This window comes from Salvelinus namaycush, chromosome 4 (assembly GCF_016432855.1).
Source record: "Salvelinus namaycush isolate Seneca chromosome 4, SaNama_1.0, whole genome shotgun sequence".
NCBI classification, from domain to species: domain Eukaryota; kingdom Metazoa; phylum Chordata; class Actinopteri; order Salmoniformes; family Salmonidae; genus Salvelinus; species Salvelinus namaycush.
Genome location: NC_052310.1, coordinates 35,787,234 through 35,809,972, shown reverse-complemented (window position 1 = coordinate 35,809,972; position 22,739 = coordinate 35,787,234). Strand labels below are relative to the sequence as shown.

General features: G+C 42.6%; 2 protein-coding genes across 2 annotated transcripts; one reads left to right on the top strand and one right to left on the bottom strand.

Annotated features, from left to right (window-relative positions):
• Positions 1 to 215: 215 nt before the first annotated feature.
• LOC120046487 (B-cell linker protein-like) lies at positions 216 to 13,778 on the top strand. Its single transcript, XM_038991765.1, has 22 exons — positions 216 to 306; positions 3,008 to 3,073; positions 4,325 to 4,371; positions 4,592 to 4,632; positions 4,821 to 4,938; positions 5,449 to 5,567; positions 5,719 to 5,788; positions 5,990 to 6,073; positions 6,231 to 6,256; positions 6,356 to 6,381; positions 6,526 to 6,582; positions 6,742 to 6,772; positions 6,914 to 6,965; positions 10,864 to 10,927; positions 11,056 to 11,083; positions 11,181 to 11,211; positions 11,416 to 11,491; positions 11,665 to 11,696; positions 11,891 to 11,946; positions 12,143 to 12,226; positions 12,388 to 12,543; positions 12,656 to 13,778. The coding sequence occupies exons 1-22, from the start codon at positions 260 to 262 to the stop codon at positions 12,770 to 12,772; spliced, it is 1,428 nt and encodes a 475-aa protein (XP_038847693.1). The 5' UTR covers positions 216 to 259; the 3' UTR covers positions 12,773 to 13,778.
• Positions 13,779 to 13,784: 6 nt separating this feature from the next.
• Positions 13,785 to 19,965, bottom strand: LOC120046486 (zinc finger protein 518A-like). Its single transcript, XM_038991764.1, has 3 exons — positions 19,852 to 19,965; positions 16,227 to 18,764; positions 13,785 to 16,031 (listed from the first exon to the last, which is right to left on the bottom strand). The coding sequence occupies exons 2-3, from the start codon at positions 18,748 to 18,750 to the stop codon at positions 15,244 to 15,246; spliced, it is 3,312 nt and encodes a 1,103-aa protein (XP_038847692.1). The 5' UTR covers positions 18,751 to 18,764; positions 19,852 to 19,965; the 3' UTR covers positions 13,785 to 15,243.
• Between the last annotated feature and the right edge of the window lie 2,774 nt (positions 19,966 to 22,739).

Genomic DNA, 22,739 nt, shown 5'->3' with positions numbered 1-22,739 from the left:
ATCTGCCATGTTGTTGTGTGGTGGGAATGTTATTGTGTAAATCCAAATTACACTGCAAACAGAATTGTCTTCATGACTAAACTCAAGAAGTGGAAAGGAGAAGTGATTGCTCTTGCAGAGGTATTATTATTTTCCCCCCACCATGACGACATTTTAGGCAGGCAGCCAGTGCCAGTGAATTTATTCTCAACGCAAGCATTGAGCTGGATAGTAGCTAGACGCAGCAGGTGGCCTCTCGGGTCAATTTACTCATTAAGATATGGATACATTTAACAAGCTCACAGCTCCTGCAAGTGTAAAACTTCGGTAAGAGATACCCATATTGGTATGCAATATTATGTTGGGCAATGTATTTGTAACACTGGGAAATATGTTATATTGTTAACCTTTGTAATCAAAACCAAACTTTTTTACAATTTAAATTCTGGCTATTATTCAATGATGACCTATTTCTATAGAAGACGGAGTGGCAACTGGCAAGTAAAGAAATGCCTACCGTAAATATATAATTGTATACACTAAGTTCCAACAGGTTATAATACTGTACATCTGTTCCATTGTTTTCCGCAATGCTCACAATAATACATTCACCAGACAATTTTTCTCTGTACCTTACCGTAGGCCACAGAAACTATTCCATCCAATGTTGCATCCAGATTAAGTTAAACAGTAAAAAATGTGTTTAAGCAAAAACAGTTTATTTATGACGGCTCTAGCTGGCTGTTACATAAATCAAAATCTAAAGTGAGAGGGAATGCGGTAAGAGAAGACTGACTAGTGTGGATGTTACTGTAATTCCACGTCTCGCACCTGTCTCCCTTATGCTCTCAATCTGTAATTGCATGTAGGCTTCAGTGATTGAGTGCGTTTGAGTGTGTATGGGTGTGAACTTTATACACACCTACGGTTCATCTTCACCTCCAAGTGCTAGCCAACGCGGAATGTTGACTCTGAAAGACTGCAACTATGGTTTTTGCCAGAGCCATATATTTAGACCTTGCCATATATACACACACATATAAGACCCCTTGACATTTTCCACATTTTGTTACATTACAGCCTTATACTAAAATGCATTAAATTGTTCAATCTTCACACAATACCCCATAACGACAAAGCAAAAACAGGATTTTTAAGTTAGAAATAGCGTCATGCTGCCATCTAGTGTAAGGTAAGAAGTGATACATTCCATAAGTGGTCTACTATTGTATCAGCTACTCCAGTGGTTCTCAACCTTTTTTTCGGTTACTGTACCATCAAGTACATTCAGGTCTGCCCAGAATACCCTTGAAGTACCCCTTCATGTGCATTTTACCAGTAAGCCTATGGTCTCATGAGTCTTCTCAAGTACACCCTGTGGACAGGCCAAGTACCCCCGATGGGGGTGTAATAAAAAACGGAAATATGTAATTTACATAATTATTTAGACCCTTTGTTGAAGCAACTTTGGCAGCAATTACAGCCTCAAGTCTTCTTGGGTATGACGCGACAAGCTTGGCACACCTGTATTTGGGGAGTTTCTCCCATTTTTCTCTGCAGATCCTCTCAAATTCTGTCAGGTTGGATGGGGTGCGTTGCTGCACAGCTATTTTCAGGTCTCTCCAGATATGTTCGTGGCTGGGCCACTCAAGGACATTCAGAGACTTATCCCGAAGCCACTCTTGTGTTTTCTTGGCTGTGTGCTTAGGGTCGTTGTCCAGTTGGAAGGTGAACCTTCGCCCCAGTCTGAGGTCCTGAGGTACTTTGCTCCGTCCATCTTTCCCTCGATCCTGACTAGTCTCCCAGTCCCTGCCGCTGAAAAACATCATCACAGGATGATGTTGCCACCACCAAGATTCACCGTAGGGATGGTGCCAGGTTTACTCCAGACGTGAAGCTTGGCATTCAGGCCAAAGAGTTCAATCTTGGTTTCATCAGACCAGAGAATCTTATTTATCATGGTCTGAGACTCCTTTAGGTGCCTTTTGGCAAAATCCAAGTGAGCTGTCACATGCCTTTTACTGAGGAGTGGCTTCCGTCTAGCCACTCTACCATAAAGGCATGATTGGTGGAGTGCTGCAGAGATGGTTGTCCTTCTGGAGCTCTGTCAGAATGACCATCAGGTTCTTGCTAACCTCCCTGACAAAGGCCTTTCTCCTCCGATTGTTCAGTTTGGCCAGGTGGCCAGCACTAGGAAGACTCTTGGTGGTTCCAAACTTATTCAATTTAAGAATTTTATTGTTATTTATTTAACCTTTATTTAACTAGGCAAGTCAGTTAAGAACAAATTCTTATTTACAATGGTGGCCTACCCGTCATTGTATGGAGGGTAGGCCACTTGAGGTTAGGCCACAAGAATGATGGAGGCCACTGTGTTCTTGGGGACCTCCAATGCTGCAGACATTTTTTGGTACCATTCCCCAGGTCTGTGCCTCGACACAATTCTGTCTCGGAGCTCTACGGACAATTCCTTCGACCTCATGGCTTAGTTTTTGCTCTGACATGCACTGCCAACTGTGGGACCTTATATAGACAGGTGTGTACCTTTCCAAACCATGTCCAATAGATTTAATTTACCACAGGTGGACTCCAATCAAGTTGTAGAAACATCTCAAGGATGATCAATGAAAACAGGATGCACCAGAGCTCAATTTCAAGTCTCATAGCAAAGGGTCTGAATAATTGTGTAAATAAGGTATTTCTGTTTTTTAAGCTTAATACATTTGCAAACATATCTAAAAACCTGTTTTCGCTTTGTCATTATGGGGTATTATGTGTAGATTAATGAGGGAAAAAATGTATTTAATCCAATTAAGAAAAAGGCTGTAACGTAACAAAATGTGGAAAAAGGGAAGGGGTCTGAATACTTTCCGAATGCACCGTATGTGTGTGCTGTAACATTTTGTCTAGCACGTGTTATTGTCTCTAAATGGTATTAACAGTTATGTACTGTATTACGTTTATGAACACTGCATGATTTTTGTTGAATATGATACCTTTAATGAGAAACTTTAAACGTGTCTTCCAGCCAGCTTCAGAAGATGGTCCAGGATATCAAGAAGAATGATGGCAGTATCCTAAACAGGCTGAGAAGGTCAGTTGATCAAAATAAATGTTTGACACTCCATAAACAGAGAGCATTGCTTAACACTACTCTCTGTTACCCACAAGTTCGCAAGGACACTAGTTTTCCCCTAGTTCATTATATTGAGTTATACACTACACTAACAAGGTAGAGGTTGGCATGTATCTGAAATGCAGTGTATGAGGGGAATGAGATTCCAGCATCTCTATATGTGGGAACCAGAACAGAGGTATGTATGGCATTGGAAATACAGCTCAGTTCAGCTCAGTTCAGCTGAGAGTGCAGTGCACTCACATGGTATAATTTCTTCAATGTTTTTTTGTGGTGATAAACAAGGTTATTAAAGTTTTTTAACTCGTTTTTATTTCGTTTAGTTTTGGAATTCAGTTTAGTTTCAGTTAGTTTTGAGAGCTGATTTGCTAGTTTTAATTTATTTTTAGTTGTATAAAAACATATGTCATATTTTGGTTTGATATTATTTAGTTTCAGTTTTAGGTTTAGTGTTAGGGACAGAAAGCATGTGGGGGGGGGGGGGGGTAATAGGTTAGGTTAGGTTGAAATTCTAAAGTAAATTTCAATGTGACTTGGATTTAAAGGGAATAGCCCCGAGACAAGAATTTGGTGGAAATGTATCTCGCCCATGTTTAACCCAATCCAATGCTTTTTAACTTTGTAAGAAGAATCAAATTAGCTACAAATAAGATTTTTTTGCAGGTTAACTAGTGATAGCTAGTGATAGTAAATGCACAAGCTATGCCTGTTTGAAACATCGCATTCGCCTGGCCGCATTAACCCGCAAGATAATAGTTTCAGTAAAAAAAAATGTTTATAGGTTTGTTCATTATTTTATTTCAGTTTACAAAATAGTGTTTTCATGATTAGTTTTAGTTTCAGTTTTAGTTTACTACAGTAACCTTGGTGATAAGTGGCTATTCCTCTTTCTTCGATCTGAAAATAGACAAACAGAGAAACATGTACAGACAGGTGGCTTTACTCTCTCTCTTTCCCTCCTTGAAAAGGAGCCGCTGACACACAACTGTATATGTAAACATGCTGTAGAATTAAAGTATTCAGTAATAGATCATGAAGAAATGACATAGGTTTCAGAATGAGCAGGTGATACTACACAGAACTGGGAGGGGTAACATGAATGTCTACAATCACTCTTCAGGCCCAAAGTTGAATGTCTAAAAATAGTTAAGTCCATTCTTGTTTCTAAAACTTTGGCTTTTACTCCTAACTGGTCTGTCTGTACTGTAGATTTCAAAACAAGTCATCTCCAAAACTACCTGTAAGAGACTATCGAGGTAAGACCTATCAAGGTAAGACCTCACAATGTGGCCCTTGAACTAGTGTATATAATAGTGACAAAAGTTTGTTTTTGGGGAGAATGGTCAGCAATATTTTTGCAGCAATATGTTCAGAATATGATTTCAGAAGCTATGATGCATGTCTTCCCAATGCTGTAATTTCCAATTACTTTGCATCTCATACTGTGGGGCCCTTATTTAATATTTATCTTTACAGGTAATGACGTGGAGGAAGAACAGTGGTCTGAAAAAGAGTTTGTGAGTTCAATCCACATGCTATATTGATTCTAAAACACTAAACTATTAGAGAAATGCTTCTAATATAAACTTGCATCTGACAGTGCTCCCACAGACGTTTGACTAATGTCAGCAGCTGTACAGTGTTTACACTTCACATCAACCAAAGCTGTGGGACTGAGCATCTTAACGATATCATGATGTTGCAGGACAGTGACACTTATGAGGTCCCTCAAGAGGAGAAGGATGACAGCTATGAGCCTCCTCCCTGTCAGAGAGTCTTCCCCTCCACTTCGTCTGCCTCCTTTCCCAGGGGGGAATACATAGGTGAGATCGCGTCCACTCTGCCACACACACACACACACACACATGTACGCATCCATGCAGGCATGCACACACGCAGGCACTCACGCACAACCACACAAAACTACTACTTTAAATGCGGAAGACACATTTCAGTTGAATGCATTCAGTTGTACAACTGACTAGATATTCCCCTTTCCCTTTCCTTACTCTCTCTCTAACACTAGAGGCTATTCAAGACTACTCTATCCTCTATCTACATGTATCTATTTAATATAGAAGCTGTGTTTAGCTCATGGTAGGAGGACTACTGTATATAAATCACATATTTGATATGCTTGCATGCATGAAGGAAATGGCTGATAATATTTCTGAGTGACCGCTTGAAATGACGTGGAAACAATGTTGATTCGACCAGTATGTGCCCAGTGGGTTGTCAGTGGACCGGACAGACACAGAGCACCGCAATGACCACGTGTTGTAGCGTTATGGAAATACTGATGTTCTGTTTCTGCTTTTGCTTCTCTTTTCCAGACAGCTGCCGCAGCAGGCCGGACCACTCGCCCAGGAAGCCCATCTGGCCTCCAAAGACCACCAAACCACCCCCGTCACCATCACTGCCCCCTAAACCCAACCAGCAGGACTATGATGAAGTAATGTGAAGTTGTTAGGCAAAACAAGAATGATTCTTGTTGCTTTCTGTTTTCATGACAGTGCGTTATCTGTCATACCTTTATGACAGCATATTGACACCTTATTTGCCCCGTACTTTTTCATGACACATTGTATGATCGCTGTCTTTAGGAAGACTACGTCAACCCAGAAAGTGACGATGAAGACAACTATATAAGCCCCACAGAGGAATCACCTGCTAGTAAGCTATCCCAATAAATTAATCAGACACTGGAAATATGATCCATATTTACAGTATACTATGTTCCTCAATTATATTATCTTCAACATACAGGTGTCATGAAACCATTGTACATTTTTATCTGTTGCCAATCACCGTCAGATAAACGTTACCAAGACACCTTAATGTCAACATACAATCCACATGTAAACTTCCCTTCAGACCGTCCAGTGCATGGAAGAGGCAAACCGATAACGAGCAGTCCTTCAATGTCCAAGACTGTGCCAGGGTGCTCAAATAGCTCAGGTATGTAACTGCATCTCAGCAGCGGCACTGAATATATGGAATTGTTTGGGGGGGATTGATTGAATTTCAACAGATTTCCACACGTTTCATTTATTGTGCTTAATGTGCCCGACTGAGTTAGAATTTTGAGGCTTAGTCTTTTTGTTTTGTTTTTCAGATGTGTATGAAGTCCCTGACATGGAGGTAGGTTTGATAACCAACGGCTAATACATTACAATTAATAGTATAGTTAATGACTGTAGGACTATGCTTGATGTGTCCCATGTTCTCTTTCATCTAAAGGAAAACTCTCCTCCCCCAGTGAGCAGGTCAGTTCTGGTTCAGGGACGGTAGCACTTTTCAGACCGGGTCAAATGGGATCAACATTTCCCATGACAGAAATACAGTATCTAAATATCTATTTATTGGAAAAGACACAAAACTGACAGCTTTTTTAAATTAATTTTTTACAGACCTTCCACACTCCTCAGAGTCCCTATACAGAGTTTGCCCCCTAGAGCCAGCCCAAGGTGCTAACAATGACTACAACCTCTTCTGGAGACCAGGAAACATGGATTTTATGCATGATTGCCATTGAAGGATAAACTATTTAATAAACATGACGTCGTTTTCTTCTGTTTCATTGCCACACTGACATGAATAATTCATATGTTCTCTTCTCTCTCCAGAATGCACATAAAGAATTGTCATCCCATCCCAGTAAGTGCTACTGTACCAAAGAGACTCTGGATTTTGTACCTGACCCCAAATACTTCCTTTGATGAGATAGTAATAGAACAGTAAAGATTGGATATTATCAGCACTGGAATCATTAACCGTTTTTTTGTTATTGTCATCCAGATCCAGGAGCCCATAGATGATGATGAATATGAAGTCTGCAATCCAGACACAAGTATGTATTCATCCATATTACCACCATCAGCCAAATGACTAAACCTTTGAACATTAATGTGGCAATAATACATTCTAAAAGAAAACAGACAACTATTAACAAAGAACATTGTTCCATATCCTCCAAAATATTTGATGTACTATGTTGGTAGTTACTTCAATTGGCTAATTATGCCATCTAGTGGATTGCCCGATGCAAAACAAAAATGGAACATTAGTAAGTTGCATGGACTCACTCTGTGTGCATAATAGTGTTTAACATGGTTTTTGAATGACTACCTCATCTCTGTACCTCACACATACAATTATATGTAAGGTCTCTCAGCCGAGCAGTGAATTTTAAACAAATCGGCTTGAAAATCTATGGCAAGACTTGAAAATGGCTGTCTATCAATGATCAACAACCAACTTGACAACGCTTGAAAAGAATAATGTGCAAATACTGTACAATCCAGGTGTGCAAAGCTCTTATAGAATCACCCATAAAGACTGATGTAATCGCTGCCAAAGGTGATTCTAGCATGTATTGACTCAGGGGGTTGAAAACTTATGTAATCAAGTTATATTTGTGTTTATTTTTCATATTATGTTTTACACATTTTTTTATTTTTCTTCCATTTTGACATTACAGAGTATTTTGTGTAGATCTTTGACAAAAAAATGACAATTTAATCAATTTTAATCCCACCTTGTAACACAACTAAATGTGGAAAAAGTCAAGGTGTGTGAATACTTTCTGAAGGCACTGTACGTGAGACACAACACAATACAACTGTCACGATCATCGTAACTTTGAAGAGAGGACCAAGGCGCAGCGTGATATGAATACATCTTCTTTAATGAAGACAAACAAACAATTACAAACGAACAAAAACAACAAACGATCGTGAAGCTAAACAAACTACGTGCACACATGCAACATAGACATAGACAATTACCCACAAATCCCCAACACAAAACAAGCCACCTATATATGATTCTCAATCAGGGACAAGGATAGACAGCTGCCTCTGATTGAGAACCATATTAGGCTGAACATAGAAACAGACAAACTAGACACACAACATAGAATTCCCACCCAGCTCACGTCCTGACCAACACTAAACAAGCAAAACACACAAGAACTATGGTCAGGACGTGACAGTACACCCCTCCTGAGGTGCGGACTCCGGACGCACCCCTAAAACTCCAGGGGAGGGTCTGGGTGGGCATCTGTCCGGGGTGGCGGCTCCGGCGCAGGACGAGGACACCACTCCACCATTGTCTTTGTCCCCCTCCTTAGCGTCCTTTGAGTGGTGACCCTCGCCCCCGACCCTGGTCTAGGAACCTTCACAAAGGTCCCCCTTAAATAGAGGAGATAGCTCAGGACAGAGAGGTAGCTCAGGACAGAGAGGTAGCTCAGGACAGAGAGGTAGCTCAGGACAGAGGGGCAGCTCAGGACAGAGGGGCAACTCCGGACTGAAGGGCAGCTCCGGACAGAGAGGCAGCTCTGGACTGAATGGCCGCTCCGGACTGAGTGGCGGCTCCGGACTGAGTGGCGGCTCCGGACTGAGTGGCGGCTCCGGACTGAGTGGCGGCTCATGACTGAGTGGCGGCTCATGACTGAGTGGCGGCTCATGACTGAGTGGCGGCTCATGACTGGAGGGCGGCTCATGACTGGAGGGCGGCTCATGACTGGAGGGCGGCTCATGACTGGAGGGCGGCTCATGACTGGAGGGCGGCTCATGACTGGAGGGCGGCTCATGACTGGAGGGCGGCTCATGACTAGCGGGCGGCTCTGGCTGCTCCTGTCTGGCGGGCGGCTCTGGCTGCTCCTGTCTGGCGGGCGGCTCTGGCTGCTCCTGTCTGGCGGGCGGCTCTGGCTGCTCCTGTCTGGCGGGCGGCTCTGGCTGCTCCTGTCTGGCGGACGGCTCTGGCTGCTCCTGTCTGGCGGACGGCTCTGGCTGCTCCTGTCTGGCGGGCGGCTCTGGCTGCTCCTGTCTGGCGGGCGGCTCTGGCTGCTCCTGTCTGGCGGGCGGCTCTGGTTGCTCCTGACTGACGGACGGCTCTGACGGCTCGGGACAGACGGGCGGCTCTGACGGCTCGGGACAGACGGGCGGCTCTGACGGCTCGGGACAGACAGCCGGCTCTGACGGCTCGGGACAGACGGGCGGCTCTGACGGCTCGGGACAGACGGGCGGCTCTGACGGCTCGGGATAGACGGGCGGCTCTGGCGGCTCGGGACAGACGGGCGGCTCTGACGGCTCGGGACAGACGGGCGGCTCTGACGGCTCGGGACAGACGGGCGGCTCTGACGGCTCGGGACAGACGGGCGGCTCTGACGGCTCGGGACAGACGGGCGGCTCTGACGGCTCGGGACAGACGGGCCGTGCAGGCGGCTCGGGACAGACGGGCCGTGCAGGCGGCTCTGGGCAGACGGGCCGTGCAGGCGGCACTGGGCAGACAGCAGACTCTGGCCGGCTGAGGCGCACAGTAGGCCTGGTGCGTGGTACCGGAACTGGAGGTACCGGGCTAAGGACACGCACCTTAAGGCTAGTGCGGGGAGCAGCAACAGGGCGCACAGGACTCTGGAGACGCACAGGAGGCTTTGTGCGTGGTGCCGGAACTGGTGGTACTGGGCTGGAGACACGCACCACAGGGCTAGTGCGTGGAGAAGGAACAGGGCTCTGGAGACGCACAGGAAGCCTGGTGCGTGGTGTTGGCACTGGTGGAACTGGGCTGGGAGGTGGCGCCGGATATATCGGACCGTGCAGGCGTACTGGCTCCCTTGAGCACTGAGCCTGCCCAACCTTACCTGGTTGAATGCTCCCCGTAGCCCGACCAGTGCGGGGAGATGGAATAACCCGCACTGGGCTGTGTTGGCGAACCGGGGACACCATGCGTAAGGCTGGTGCCATGTATGCCGGCCCGAGGAGACGCACTGGAGACCAGACGCGTTGAGCCGGCTTCATGGCACCTGGCTCAATGCCCAATCTAGCCCGGCCGATACGAGGAGCTGGTATGTACCGCACCGGGCTATGCACACGTACAGGAGACACCGTGCACTCTATCGCATAACACGGTGTCTGCCCGTACTCTCGCTCTCCACGGTAAGCACAGGGAGTTGGCGCAGGTCTCCTACCTGACTTCGCCACACTCCGTTGTAGCCCCCCCCAATAATTTTTTGGGGCTGACTCACAGGCTTCCTACCGCGTCGTCGTGCTGCCTCCATTCGCCGGTATCCCTCCTCACACTTCTCCAGAGAATCCCAGGCGGGCTCCGGCATTCTCCCTGGGTCGATCGCCCACCTGTCGATCTCCTCCCACGTAGTATAGTCCAGACTCTGCTCCCATTGCCATAAATCCTGTGTAGGTTGCTCCTGCTGCTGCTTAACACGCTGCTTGGTCCTGGTATGGTGGGTATTTCTGTCACGATCGTCGTAACTTTGAAGAGAGGACCAAGGCGCAGCGTGATATGAATACATCTTCTTTAATGAAGACAAACAAACAATTACAAACGAACAAAAACAACAAACGATCGTGAAGCTAAACAAACTACGTGCACACATGCAACATAGACATAGACAATTACCCACAAATCCCCAACACAAAACAAGCCACCTATATATGATTCTCAATCAGGGACAAGGATAGACAGCTGCCTCTGAGAACCATATTAGGCTGAACATAGAAACAGACAAACTAGACACACAACATAGAATTCCCACCCAGGTCACGTCCTGACCAACACTAAACAAGCAAAACACACAAGAACTATGGTCAGGATGTGACAACAACATACATTACAATGAATGGAAGTTAAAAGATTGTAAAAGAGCATAAAATAACTTAACATTGTGTTACTTAACAGAACTTACTTTATATGTGTGAATTTACTGTATGTCATCTCTGTTCTCCTAGCTGGCAGTACAACGTCTGGGGAAAAGCCCCTGCCTGCACTTCCCAAACCAATGCCCAGAGAGATGTACGTGTCACTCACTAAAATTATATATCATATTTTCTATTCATTGCAGGCTGCTTGTTCACTTAGAAGAGCACCGGAAAAGTCTGGTTTCAGGGATTACCTAACTCACATAATCCTCTCTATTTTAGGAAGCCATTGAAGCCATATTTTAAACCGGTAGGGGAAACTCAAAAATATATTTTGGGGAAAAAACATGTGAAATTCAAAATTCTATGGGAAATGGTGCAGGGTGATCATGTTTGTCTTTTTTCAGAGGCCAGATATTGCATCCGGGGGAAATGAAGGTAGTTACCTATTCCTAAACTGATTTGATTTCATAACCTTTTATGCCTATGAAATGCATTACAGTACATAAAACACACAATTCAATGAATGACATGTCTGTATTGCTGTAAGTTGTTAAATCCAGAAAGTGTTTATGCGGTCATCCACTTGCATAATAGTAGACCACTGTAACACACTCTCTTGCTATATCTGCTTTTCCACAGGCACAGCACTGGCCATGAGGCCCATTAACCAGAAACTCACGGCCACACCCCAGCCCTCTGAATACAAGCGTGCCAAGTAAGAAACATCATGACTTCATAAGAAATCTCTCTATTTTGCGCCATGCAGATCTCTCTTTATAGCCTGGCCCCAGATCTGGGGCAGGGGAAGAGTTAGCAAGACAGCACAAACCGACATGCGTCAAGGCCAATATAAATTATCCCGGAATGTTCTTCTTTTCTCTACTGCAGGATTCCTCTGCCACAGATGTTGACCTCTCACAGTAAGTACAGGTCTGAGAGAGTCATGTTGATTACAAATGATATGCAAACGGCCACAGGCAGATAACCATAACCTCGACCCTGACAGTGACACAACACAGCAAATATTTATTCTGTGAATGGATTCTGCTGTGTCTATACAACACTAAATGAGTACTTTTTAAAATGTATTTTTTTACTGTTTTCTAATTCCCAGAAACTGATAGAGGAACTGTAGCCACAGATGAAAATGGGTTAACAGATGCTGAAGAGGTGATAAAAACTTGACCTAAATGTCACTATTTTATTTATAACATACTACGATGTAGCTCAAAATACTGGTGATGGCATGCACAATGCATGGATGAATACACTATTGAAGTTTGTGAAAACTGCAAAGCATATTAGAGCCACATGGACTTGACTTTAAACACACTTTCTTGTTTCTGTATTTTTGTGGTTGTTGTAGGGGACAGATGTCTTGAAGAAACCCTGGTATGCCAGCATCTGTGACCGTAAGACAGCTGAGGATGCCTTGGTTCGCTCAAATAAGGCGAGTCTCACTCACATGAATACGGACAATTAAACATACTCTTATTATAATCACGGTCTTAAGATCAACTTGCATTTTTTAATAAACTAAATCATGGGTGTTAGGATAAAAATGAGACTGATTGCTCCAGCTGACTGTACTGTGCATCTCCTTTGTTTCAGGATGGGTCCTTCCTAATAAGGAAGAGCTCTGGTCAGGACACACAACAGCCATACACTTTAGTGGTGTTTTACAACAGTAGAGTCTACAACATCCCAGTGCGCTACATCCAAGCATCGCAGCAGTACGCACTTGGAAGGGAGAAGAAAGGAGAGGAGGTAGACAACATCTCATCTTGATGGGCAACAAAACAATGTTCTGATATCCATGAAATATAGATGGCCTAATTCCTAACCTATAGGTCTGACACCTCTTATTGTATTCCCTCAGCGTTTCACCAGTGTTTCCCACATCATTGAGAACCATCAGAGGAACCCCCTGGTACTGATTGACGGCCAGAGTAACACCAAGGACTCTACCAAACTGTGCTATGCTGTGAATCCTTAGGCCTCACTAGACCCTATCTAGTCCTATGGACCATCAGGGATTTAAGGTTCGGACTTGGAGTCACATTCCAAATCAGTGCGTCTAGTGTAAGACCTGTGTGCAAGTCATCAGGCAATTTGATGCTGCTCTCAGTCTGAAATTACTGACCATCTGTTCAGGGTTTGTGACAAACAGTTGGATTAGTCTAGTCACATTCACCAGCCATGGATATCCAAGCAAGACCAGAATAAAATTGACTTACTGTAATGTGTTAGTCTCTCTACACAGACGGGTTGCTTTTGGCAATGTACCAATGCTCCAGCTTAACACGTCTGTACGTAATATAACGTTGGTTGGACATAGAGGAACTACATCACTGCCTTCTCCGCCTGTTGCACACATCCCCAGGCCACAAAATAGAAGCTATCAAGATGAAGATCACAGGTTATTTTTAATGAGTGCATTTGGTAATTGGCTAGTTTACATCAACTACCTTCACTAAAACCACTGCAAAGGTTTTACCTGCAAACTTTGTATCGTTATTTGATGGGCGAGGTGCCTGTCTGAAGAGGACCCTCCTGGAACAATTTTTTCCTCTTTTCGGAATGTACTAAGTCAGTCCGTCATGATTACCAGACCCTAGTCACTGTTGTGGCCTAGGGTCGTGTTTCCGAGATTGGTACTGTGCCAATTCAGTAAAATAGTTCATGTGTGTACATTTTCAAACTTGTGTTGAACATTTTGCATTCTATGGGGTCTTTTCCACCAACTAAACATGGCCCCTCAAATAGTGCCATTATGTATTCTTAAAGAATAAAATATTGTAGAAGTATTATAAATAGAAAGTAACTACAGTAAGCATGAATGGTGTATGATGCTGGTAAGCAACACCAATAGAACAAAGAAATGTCTGCAGCATTGCGTTTTATACCATATTCTTTAGTTGTGTTCATTAACTCAAAATGATTGATATACCTTTCCTTTCTTAATTGTGTTACCTGACTTACATACATATTCAATAATCACACAGATATTGTCAAACTATTTGTATTTATTGATCTGTACAACACATAATGCTACCAGGTGTGTATCAAGATAAATACATATTCGTTGTGTAAAGGTCAGGCACTTGGAGAAAAACAAATATTTCTTAAGTCAAAATTGTACCTCTTTCCTTGACTTCTCAATACTATTCCAAACCAGGTACGTCCTATAATTAATCCATGCCAGAGAAAGAGAGAGAGAGAAAGAGGTGCCTAGAGGGGTTGCTGAACATACGCGCCATAAACGATGATGCACTATGATTGTGATGTGGAGAGACACTTTGAAAATGTTCTGTTTAAATGCAGAAATACATGGTGGGTGACTAATGCTGACGTGTGCAAGCAGAAAGGGTATGGTCCGAAAGATGTGCTATGTGTATTTATGATTTGGGTCCATTTGACCAATGGTCCTGGGCTGACTAACTAAAAGTATCCCTTGCCATGGATACTGTCAGAACATAAGGAAACATACAGTAACATGCATATCAATATTGTCATACGCTTCATAAAGTGAGATAATGGGAAGAAGTATTCACTGTCTGTTCATAATCCTATTAAAAAACATAATTTCAAGTCACAATAGGAATTTCTTTCAGAAAAACAATATTTTGCATGTAAAACCAGCATTGTTAGGCTATATGCAGACATGCCATCAGTCATCCTATAACATACTATGGATTTTGTTAAATTATAAAAAGGTGGATACTTTGGACTACTCCTGCTACTAGTGCAGGACTAACTTAACAAAATGTACTATATTTGAAACATTCATATTTTTGGTACGTACTGTATGCATTCAAACAAAAACAAACACATTCACTATTTTCTATGGCCAATAACAGGGGGGGGGGGAATAAAACACAGTGTACACCTGAAAATCAGAAATAAAACGTCAAATAATATAGCTTTTCAAAAGAAAATTGATAAAGCCTAGTAACATAGGAAACCTGCCATCCCCTCCAAAATCTATAATCATACCACACACACACTATACATACCCGTATAATGTTAAATGTTCATGTTTAGAGCTTTAGGAGTATGGCTCATTCGTGTCCTTATTACAGTGTTCTGTGAAAGAGTCCCTATGACAATGTACTTACATCAACTTATATAGCATTTCATATTGGCTAGACATAACTGAAACAACAAATAGATTGCATCCTATCTAAAACGATGATAGCACTGAAACATAAGTGAGTTTCAAATTAAATACTTAGATATGAGCAAATGAAAAAATAAACATTAAAAAAAGAAATGCAAATTTTACCTGAGTGTTAGAGCCCTGTATTTTCAAAGAACTCATGTTGTTACATAGATTTTGTACACTATTATTTTGTCATCATTATCAACATTATTCTCTAATAAGACAGTGAAATTTATTTCATATTTTCTGTCCATTGCTTTTGTGCAGAAGCACCTTTCTCAACTTTGAATCCAGTGTAGATTACATTATGACTTTTCACATTCCAGCTTATCCCACTCTTTACTAGATTCCATCAGATGGCGCTGGCCATGTCCAATCCAAACCTCCTGATCACTGAAGACTCGGCCACAAAACCAGCAGCTAAATCGTAATGGAGGCTCAGTGCTGTGTGAGATTACTTTCACCACTTTGTACTTCTTTCTGCTCATCTTTTTCAGCTTCAATTTCAAGATGAATCTCTCTTTCACTCTGCTCTCAGGCCACATACATTGATGAGAGATGGAGGTATTTGTTGGGGCATTTGCCCTTAACATATTACAACCCATGCCTGCAAGGGCCTTCAATGTTTTTCGAGACAGCAGAACTTTTTGGACCTCCCCTTTGTACCTGTGGACAGTTTCCATGATATTTGTAACCTCGGGAATGTCTGTGTCTGGGTGATTTAGCACTACAACAGGCTGGTCTCCCCTTGGACGTGTAATGAGTTGAGTGGGACTTAATGGCAATAGCTTCAGGGTCCTCTCCACATCTCTAGGGCCTGGCTCCCAGTGATGCGCCGCTGCTGGTGAAGCCTCTTCTTCTTCCACAACTTTGTTGGAGGGTTTATTGGCTTTTGAGAGGGGCTCAGGAGAGTCCTCTGTGGACAGTTCGCTCTGCCTCTTTCCTCTGACTGTCTGTTTATTTTGCTGTGGTGAGAGGCAAATCCTGTCAAAGACCTCCTGTTTTCCTCCATCTCTTAGTGTGGTATTGGGAGGGAAGTCCTGAGAATAAACATCTGGAGTGTGGACTGGAATCTCTGACCAGTTTGTTATACCTGTTGAAATATTCAAAAAGAGAACAAATCACAATTAGTTCAGTAAAAAGGGAAGTAAACTGCTACAATAATGTCTATCCATACAACATAGAGTGGCATGGACAGAATCATACATGACAGGTAATCAGAAGTAAATAAGGGAAATACATTTAACAAATCAGATTTAATTAATTTCAGCAAGATAGTGTTGATTACCTTGTGGGGAAGTAAGGTAATTGAGTATAGGGGAGGGAGACACCATGATGACCTGAGCTTCTGTAGTTCCAACCCCTTCCAGGTCAGGCTTCTCTTCCGTTATCTTATCATTTCCATCTGATTTGGCTCCATTTGATACATGAGGTAGGCCTACCCTTGGACAATCTTGGCCATCTAGGACATGAGAATCCACGCCATTGTTCATTCCTTCTGTGTTTTCAGAACTGACATTAGTGTTTGGAAGCTCCACATTTTCAAAATGATATTCTAGGTTACTCGTTGTTATGGTGCTTGGAGGGATTTTAGAACTTGGCTGACTTTTCTCGACAACGACTAAACTGTTCTGGCTCATAGTGCAACTTTCAGATGCAGTGTTGTCTTCCTTTGTCTCAACGGAATGCAAGGATGCCTCTGTTTTGTCTGATGGTGTAACCTTAACAACCAAATGCTTTTTGCCGTCCACCATTTTGAAACCCATGGCCTCTGTAGTGCAATTGGGAGGAACTAAAATCGTATTTTTTACCATGAGGGCACTAAGGTTGTTAACTCTGGAGCTGAAATGTCCAAGGTTTGGAATAAAGCCTCCCTCTGACTTTGACGACCTAGTGACCACTTTGGAGTTGGTATGTTTCTTTTTGCCATTTTCCGCTGACAGTGCTCTTTTAAGAAATTGCCTCGTCTCCTCCAAAGTTTTCTGTGGGTGCTCTAGTCTGTGGTAATTGTTCAGCAAACCTCCTCCTAACAGGGGAAGAGGACCTTGTGACATCCACTGCATTTCCTTAACTGGGTTCTTCTTCAGGAGGAGCTTTAATGCTGGTGATGATTTTTTCTCTACAGTTTTAGGGCTGACCACTTTCTTTCTCCCCCTTTTTTTGTCCCCCATATTCTTGGAAGAGCACAGAGCTTCAGGAAAGGATTTTAGCTTTTTCTCACTTTTCTCCATTGTCAACTTCGGCACTTTCATGTCCTCTGCCGTATCTTCACAGTGATTCACATCTTTGGGTTCTGCGTCATGTCTTTGGTGTTCCTGGCCAACCCTTGTTTCCTGGTTCTCTCTATTTTCTTGAGTTTGATCATATTCTACTAACTTTAGGGTTGAAATCGTGCCAACATCATTTTGTGTCAAGAATGATTCTGGACAACTGGGTGGCCTGGTCTTTGGGGGGATAGTTGAATTCGATTGGCATCCGTTTGCATTGGAGTCCCCAGCACTAGTTTGACAAGCAATCTTCTCTGATTCCTGCTCAGTGACACACAATGATGTCTTTGTTGTGTCAGAGGTCTCTTGCTTTGCTGCTGGTGTAACCTTGAGAACCAAATGTTTTTTGCCTTCCACCATTTTGAAACCAATGGCTTCAGTAGTGACATCCGGAGGAACTGAAATCTTGTTTTTGAGCATGAGGACAGTGATGTCTTTGTCTGTGTTTGTGAATCCAGGATTGGATATCATGCAGTTTTCTGAGTTTGAAAAGGAAGTGATGGCTTGGGGCACATTTGAAAGTACAGTCTTAAGAGCTTCGTTCCATGTCTGCCCACCTGTTTCAGCAGCCACAGACTTCTCTAAAAATTGCTTCGTCTCCTCCAAAGCCCTCTCTGGATTTGACAATCTGCAATATTTATCCAGAAATCCTTCCCCCGGCAGAGAAAGACAGCCTTGTGACATCCAGTTATTTTCCCTCACTGTACTCGTCACTGTGTGCTTCAGTCTTGGAGATGAGTTATCTACTGTTTTAGGACCAACATCTTTCATTTTCGGCTTGTTTTTCTGGCTCTTCTCTTCACCATGAATGGTGGCCATGTGCTTTGTGATGATATATTTTCGATGAGATTTATAGTCACAGAACTGGCAACTGAAGCGGAATTGTGCTGTTTTGGCCATGAGATGTCTCATCAAATCCTGGTCAGCAGGACCTGCTTGCGGCGCAATGTTATGTAGATACAGGTGCTCCAAAAATGCTCCTATATCTCTTGTGGAGAACTTGCACTTCTCACAACAGTAGTGGCCATTCAAGCTGTGGTGCATGTTTAAATGTGTGGTGAGCTGCAAGAGGGTGTGCTGGACATTGTCATTGCATATGTTGCAGCTGACAAAAGTGTCTCTGTGGCCTAATTGGTGGACTTCAAGGCGGGAGAATTCATGTGTAATAAAACTGCACATGTCACAAGGAAAAATTGGTTGGCTTCCTGGGTGAGTCTCCTGAAAGTGCCTCAGTAAGTCATTAGGGCTGAATTCTGTGCTTTCCTTGCATTCAGAGCATGTAAACCCAAGTATATTTCTAGAAACCTTTGTCACATGTTGACCCTCTTGTGCTTTAAGGGCTGTCTTCTTCAAATACGTCTGCTCTGTGCTTTTCTCCATGTCCTCTGTTATCTTCTTTGGCCCATGCTTATCTTTACTTTGCATGACTGGGGGCTGAACGGCAGCTTTCCTGAGACGGAGTCGTTTGTTCCAGTTTCTGTCATCATCGACAACTTTTATATTACCTACAGCAGGGACATCTAATTCAGCGCGTGCTGGATCCATATCAATTCAGGCCTCTGTAACAGAGTTAAAAGAAACAATCAACAATTGATTTGCAAGCCAGACATTCATTATAGACATTGAACTTCTGACCTCATTGTAAAAAACATAAACAGTCAACCATATTGATTTAACTTGGTTTGATATTTTTGAGAAAAGATGCGTAAATAGCCCAGCACAAAACATTTTCACCAATTATCCTGATCTGGAATCATTTATACAAGAATGATGCTGTGTTTTATTACCACAGTCAATAAGTGCACATTAGTGCAAACTCTTGTAGTGCAGTAGTCTTCACTATAAGGCTAGTACTCTGCAGCCTACCTGCGTGGTGTATTGCCTGACTAGTGCATGTTCTCACAACATAACCAACAGCATGGGTCAACCTTATCCACCTGTTGCAGATTCAATGTAATTACAATTCAGACTATTTACTATAGTGGAAATGTCTTACTCCATAATCTTTTACTCAAATGATGTGCCATGTAAATTTCTCAATGTGACTGACCAAAGGACTTGCAATAATCCACCAAATCTGACAAAAAATGCATTTGTAATGGATCTCAGTCGAAGAAAAGATTCTATGCTAAAGCACACCTGTTCAGATTATATCCCAATAGGTCTCAGTAGAAGATAATGTTAACGTTATATGCTAAATTGGTTGCTGGCCGCAAAAAAATATTACAGAATGTCAACTTTGCATAAGGTCAAAACTGTCAGCCATTTTTATTGTGCTATTTGACTTGACCAAAACAAAACACACTGAGAAGGTTCATTAACATGTAACAAACAAACGCGTTAATTTATTGTTTTAAAGCAATTCATATTTTTGCTTCGACCATCACTCATCATCACCTTTACCTCACTGCGTTGTAAAACATTTACTCTGAAGTGTGAGCTTTCGAACGGCTGGCTGATTTGCCAATTGATTGATTTGAATTAAATACACATGAAGAGCTTATGTTGTGACAAAGTGCACAGAAAAATTGCTCGACAAAAAGTTAATATCATCAATGTATCTCAACCAAAATGTATTTACCGCTGAGTAAAACTCCGATATAATTGACAACGACGACATAATTCGAGACTTCGGTTGGCTTTTACCTTTGTTTTGTAGGCTTGACAGCTCAGCGAATGGCAGCCATGACAGCTTCATCCGGGGATTACGCGGAGTTGAGCGAGAGCTGTACAACAGAGCGGATGAATAATGGCTCATGCACCGTTTAGCCTACATGACAGACACACGGCTTGAATATACTATCCAAAAGTGTTTTATTATATCGCTAGTCGGTATAATCCTTTTTATTTACTGTTACTTTCAGTACGTGCAGCTCCATAGTTTATAACAGTGTTATAACTGTTCGAGGGACTCATAACAAGATTGCACTTCCTTTGCCCCTCCAAATAGCCTACTGTTCACTGAACCATCTCTTCTTGGTATTTTGTTGTCAGCCTGTCAGTGAGAAGATTATTATGAAAAATAAATACAAAAATGTAGATTGCACCCTTAAAAATAATAATAATACGATGTAAGGTAATTAACTGCTGGGTAAATGTTCACTTGTATGTGATAGGCTATTTGGGTAATATATTTGTTAGCAAAGGAAGGGAATAATCCCCTTTTGACCACTTTGCTAGGGGTGGGATTGTGCCTCAATCAGACCAAAGAAGCCTGCTGATTAAATCACATGAGACTAAAGATTCCGGAGGGAGGAAGCAGGAGGCTACGTGCCCATGTCCTTTGCTGCTTGCGCAATGGAAAAGGTGTTGGACTAACAGATCAAGGATTTGGGTTGAAGACATGCTTGGGATACAGCGCTAATCAGTGGCTTGTATGCATGGATGCCAAGGGCAACCATGCTTCCCCAAAAAATGAAGAAAAAAAACCCTACAAAAATATATATTTCGTCCCTGTGTTTCATAATTTTCCTTCAATTCGCAAGAGGCTGAATGTATCTCACAGGAGAAAGCATCCGAGCAAGCGAAACAGCGCCCCTCTGTCTCTACGTGTAGGCCATCTGTCTGATGCTGTCTGGTCCAAACGAGTATGACATTGTTGCTGTCCGTAGCATTGAAGGCAAGAGAAGCCAGAGAGCATCTGGCCTACCTTGACAAAAAAAGTATAACACATGTGCCAATCAGGTTGAGCTAAAATGAGCCAATCAGGTTGAGCTAAAATGAGCGAGCTCAACTCCGAATGGTCATGGCGCACAAACAAAAAAGTGTGAAGGGAGGATTCTTTGGATTTTGGCGTAACTCCCATCAAATCCAAATGAGAGCATATGTCATTGACAGAAAAACTTAGAATTGTTACATATCGTTGTGTTGTTGTCTTCCGGTGGCCAGCTAGCCAGCAAGCTAAAATGGGCCCTTTCCTAAATTAGCCATGGTGGAGATAGGGATTTGGACTCTTTTTACTTAATTCTCCAATAATTATAACAGCGATTCTGATTCTAACATTAATTAATATATTGTTGTGCCCCTGCCCCGAGGGGTTGGAAGTTCAATATGTAGCTAGATGTAGGCCTAGAAGACAAATTGTAACTAGCTAACGTTGCCCATGAATAGAAGTTAGGCTAGCGACGAAGGATTTTAGCTAGGTAGCCAAGGACATCAAAAAATAAAAGCGTGTACTGTATGACAGAGTGACAGACCGTTTCGTCAAAATGAAAGAGAGGATAGCATTGGCGTTTCTCTACAAGTAGGGTGAGTTGACATGTTTTTCTAATTGGAGCTAATTGTTTTTTATATCTTTTAGTTGTCACTATTAGACTAAGCAGAGGTGATTTGATTATGTTGAAGTTGAGGAAAAAGAAGAAACCCGCACACTGCTCTTTAATAAGCTTTACGTATCGGCCTCACGGCTTTCGTGAGTTTTTTAAATTAGCACCATTATGTAGACATAGCCCCACCCACATCCGTTCCACGCATCGAATGTGGTTGGATGTGAGGGAAAACAGACTGCGCCGGATATGCCACTCCACAGAGGACTATCTACAAAAAGCAGCGAATGTGCGTAATTGGTTTCTAAGAAGAGGCTACTCTTCACAATGTGTGGATGAAGCTCTTAGTTTGGTATTGGGGGAAAACACTAGATGAACTGCTACATAAAATACCCACTGGAGCTAAAGAACACTCTGTAATGTTCACCACCACATATACGTTGTACTCTCGAAAAGTAGGAGATGTTGTCAAGAAACACTGGCATGTTTTATCATCGGACCCAGCTTTGCCAGCTGAATTTAAGAATCCACCACTAATTGTATATTGGAGAGGTCGCAATTTACGCGATAAATGGCTCCATGCCAACTGCCAGCCGCAAAAGCAAATCGACCAGGCTCTTTTACGCCCTCTTCGGAATGGTAGCTATAAATGCAGAGGTTGCGCACAGTGCAACAATATGATGAAGTGTGAATATTTCTGCCACCCACATACAGGAAAACGGTTCCAAATAAATTACATTATTACCTGCTACACCCCCCCCCCCCATGTTATCTACATGATTACATGTCCATGTGGGCTGAGTTATGTAGGTAAAACCTCTCTTTCTCTCAAACATACTTTGTGAAGATAAAAATTCAATCAGGAGAAACGACAGGGATGATCCAGTCGTAAACATTTTAATGACCTGAAACATGACATTTCTAACTTTAGATTTTGTGGCATAGAGAAGGTTAATATATCAGACAGAGGGTGTGATATAAATAATACTCTGAGCAAAATGTGTTTCTGGATTTTCACCCTCCAGACAGAAATGCCTATACGTTATGTTGTAAATGTGAGTATTAATTATGCCCCCATTTCAGATTACTCTGATGTTTTTCTTGCGCTGTACCCAATGATGTATGACAACTTGGTTGGTAGGTCTATGTCCTCATTGTGGTTTTACAGACGTGTTTAATACGTTTTATGTACACACTTTATTTGAATATTTATGAAAAGCACATTGTTATATTTGGTAGCACTTATTTGTTTTCCCTCGACTCCAACCA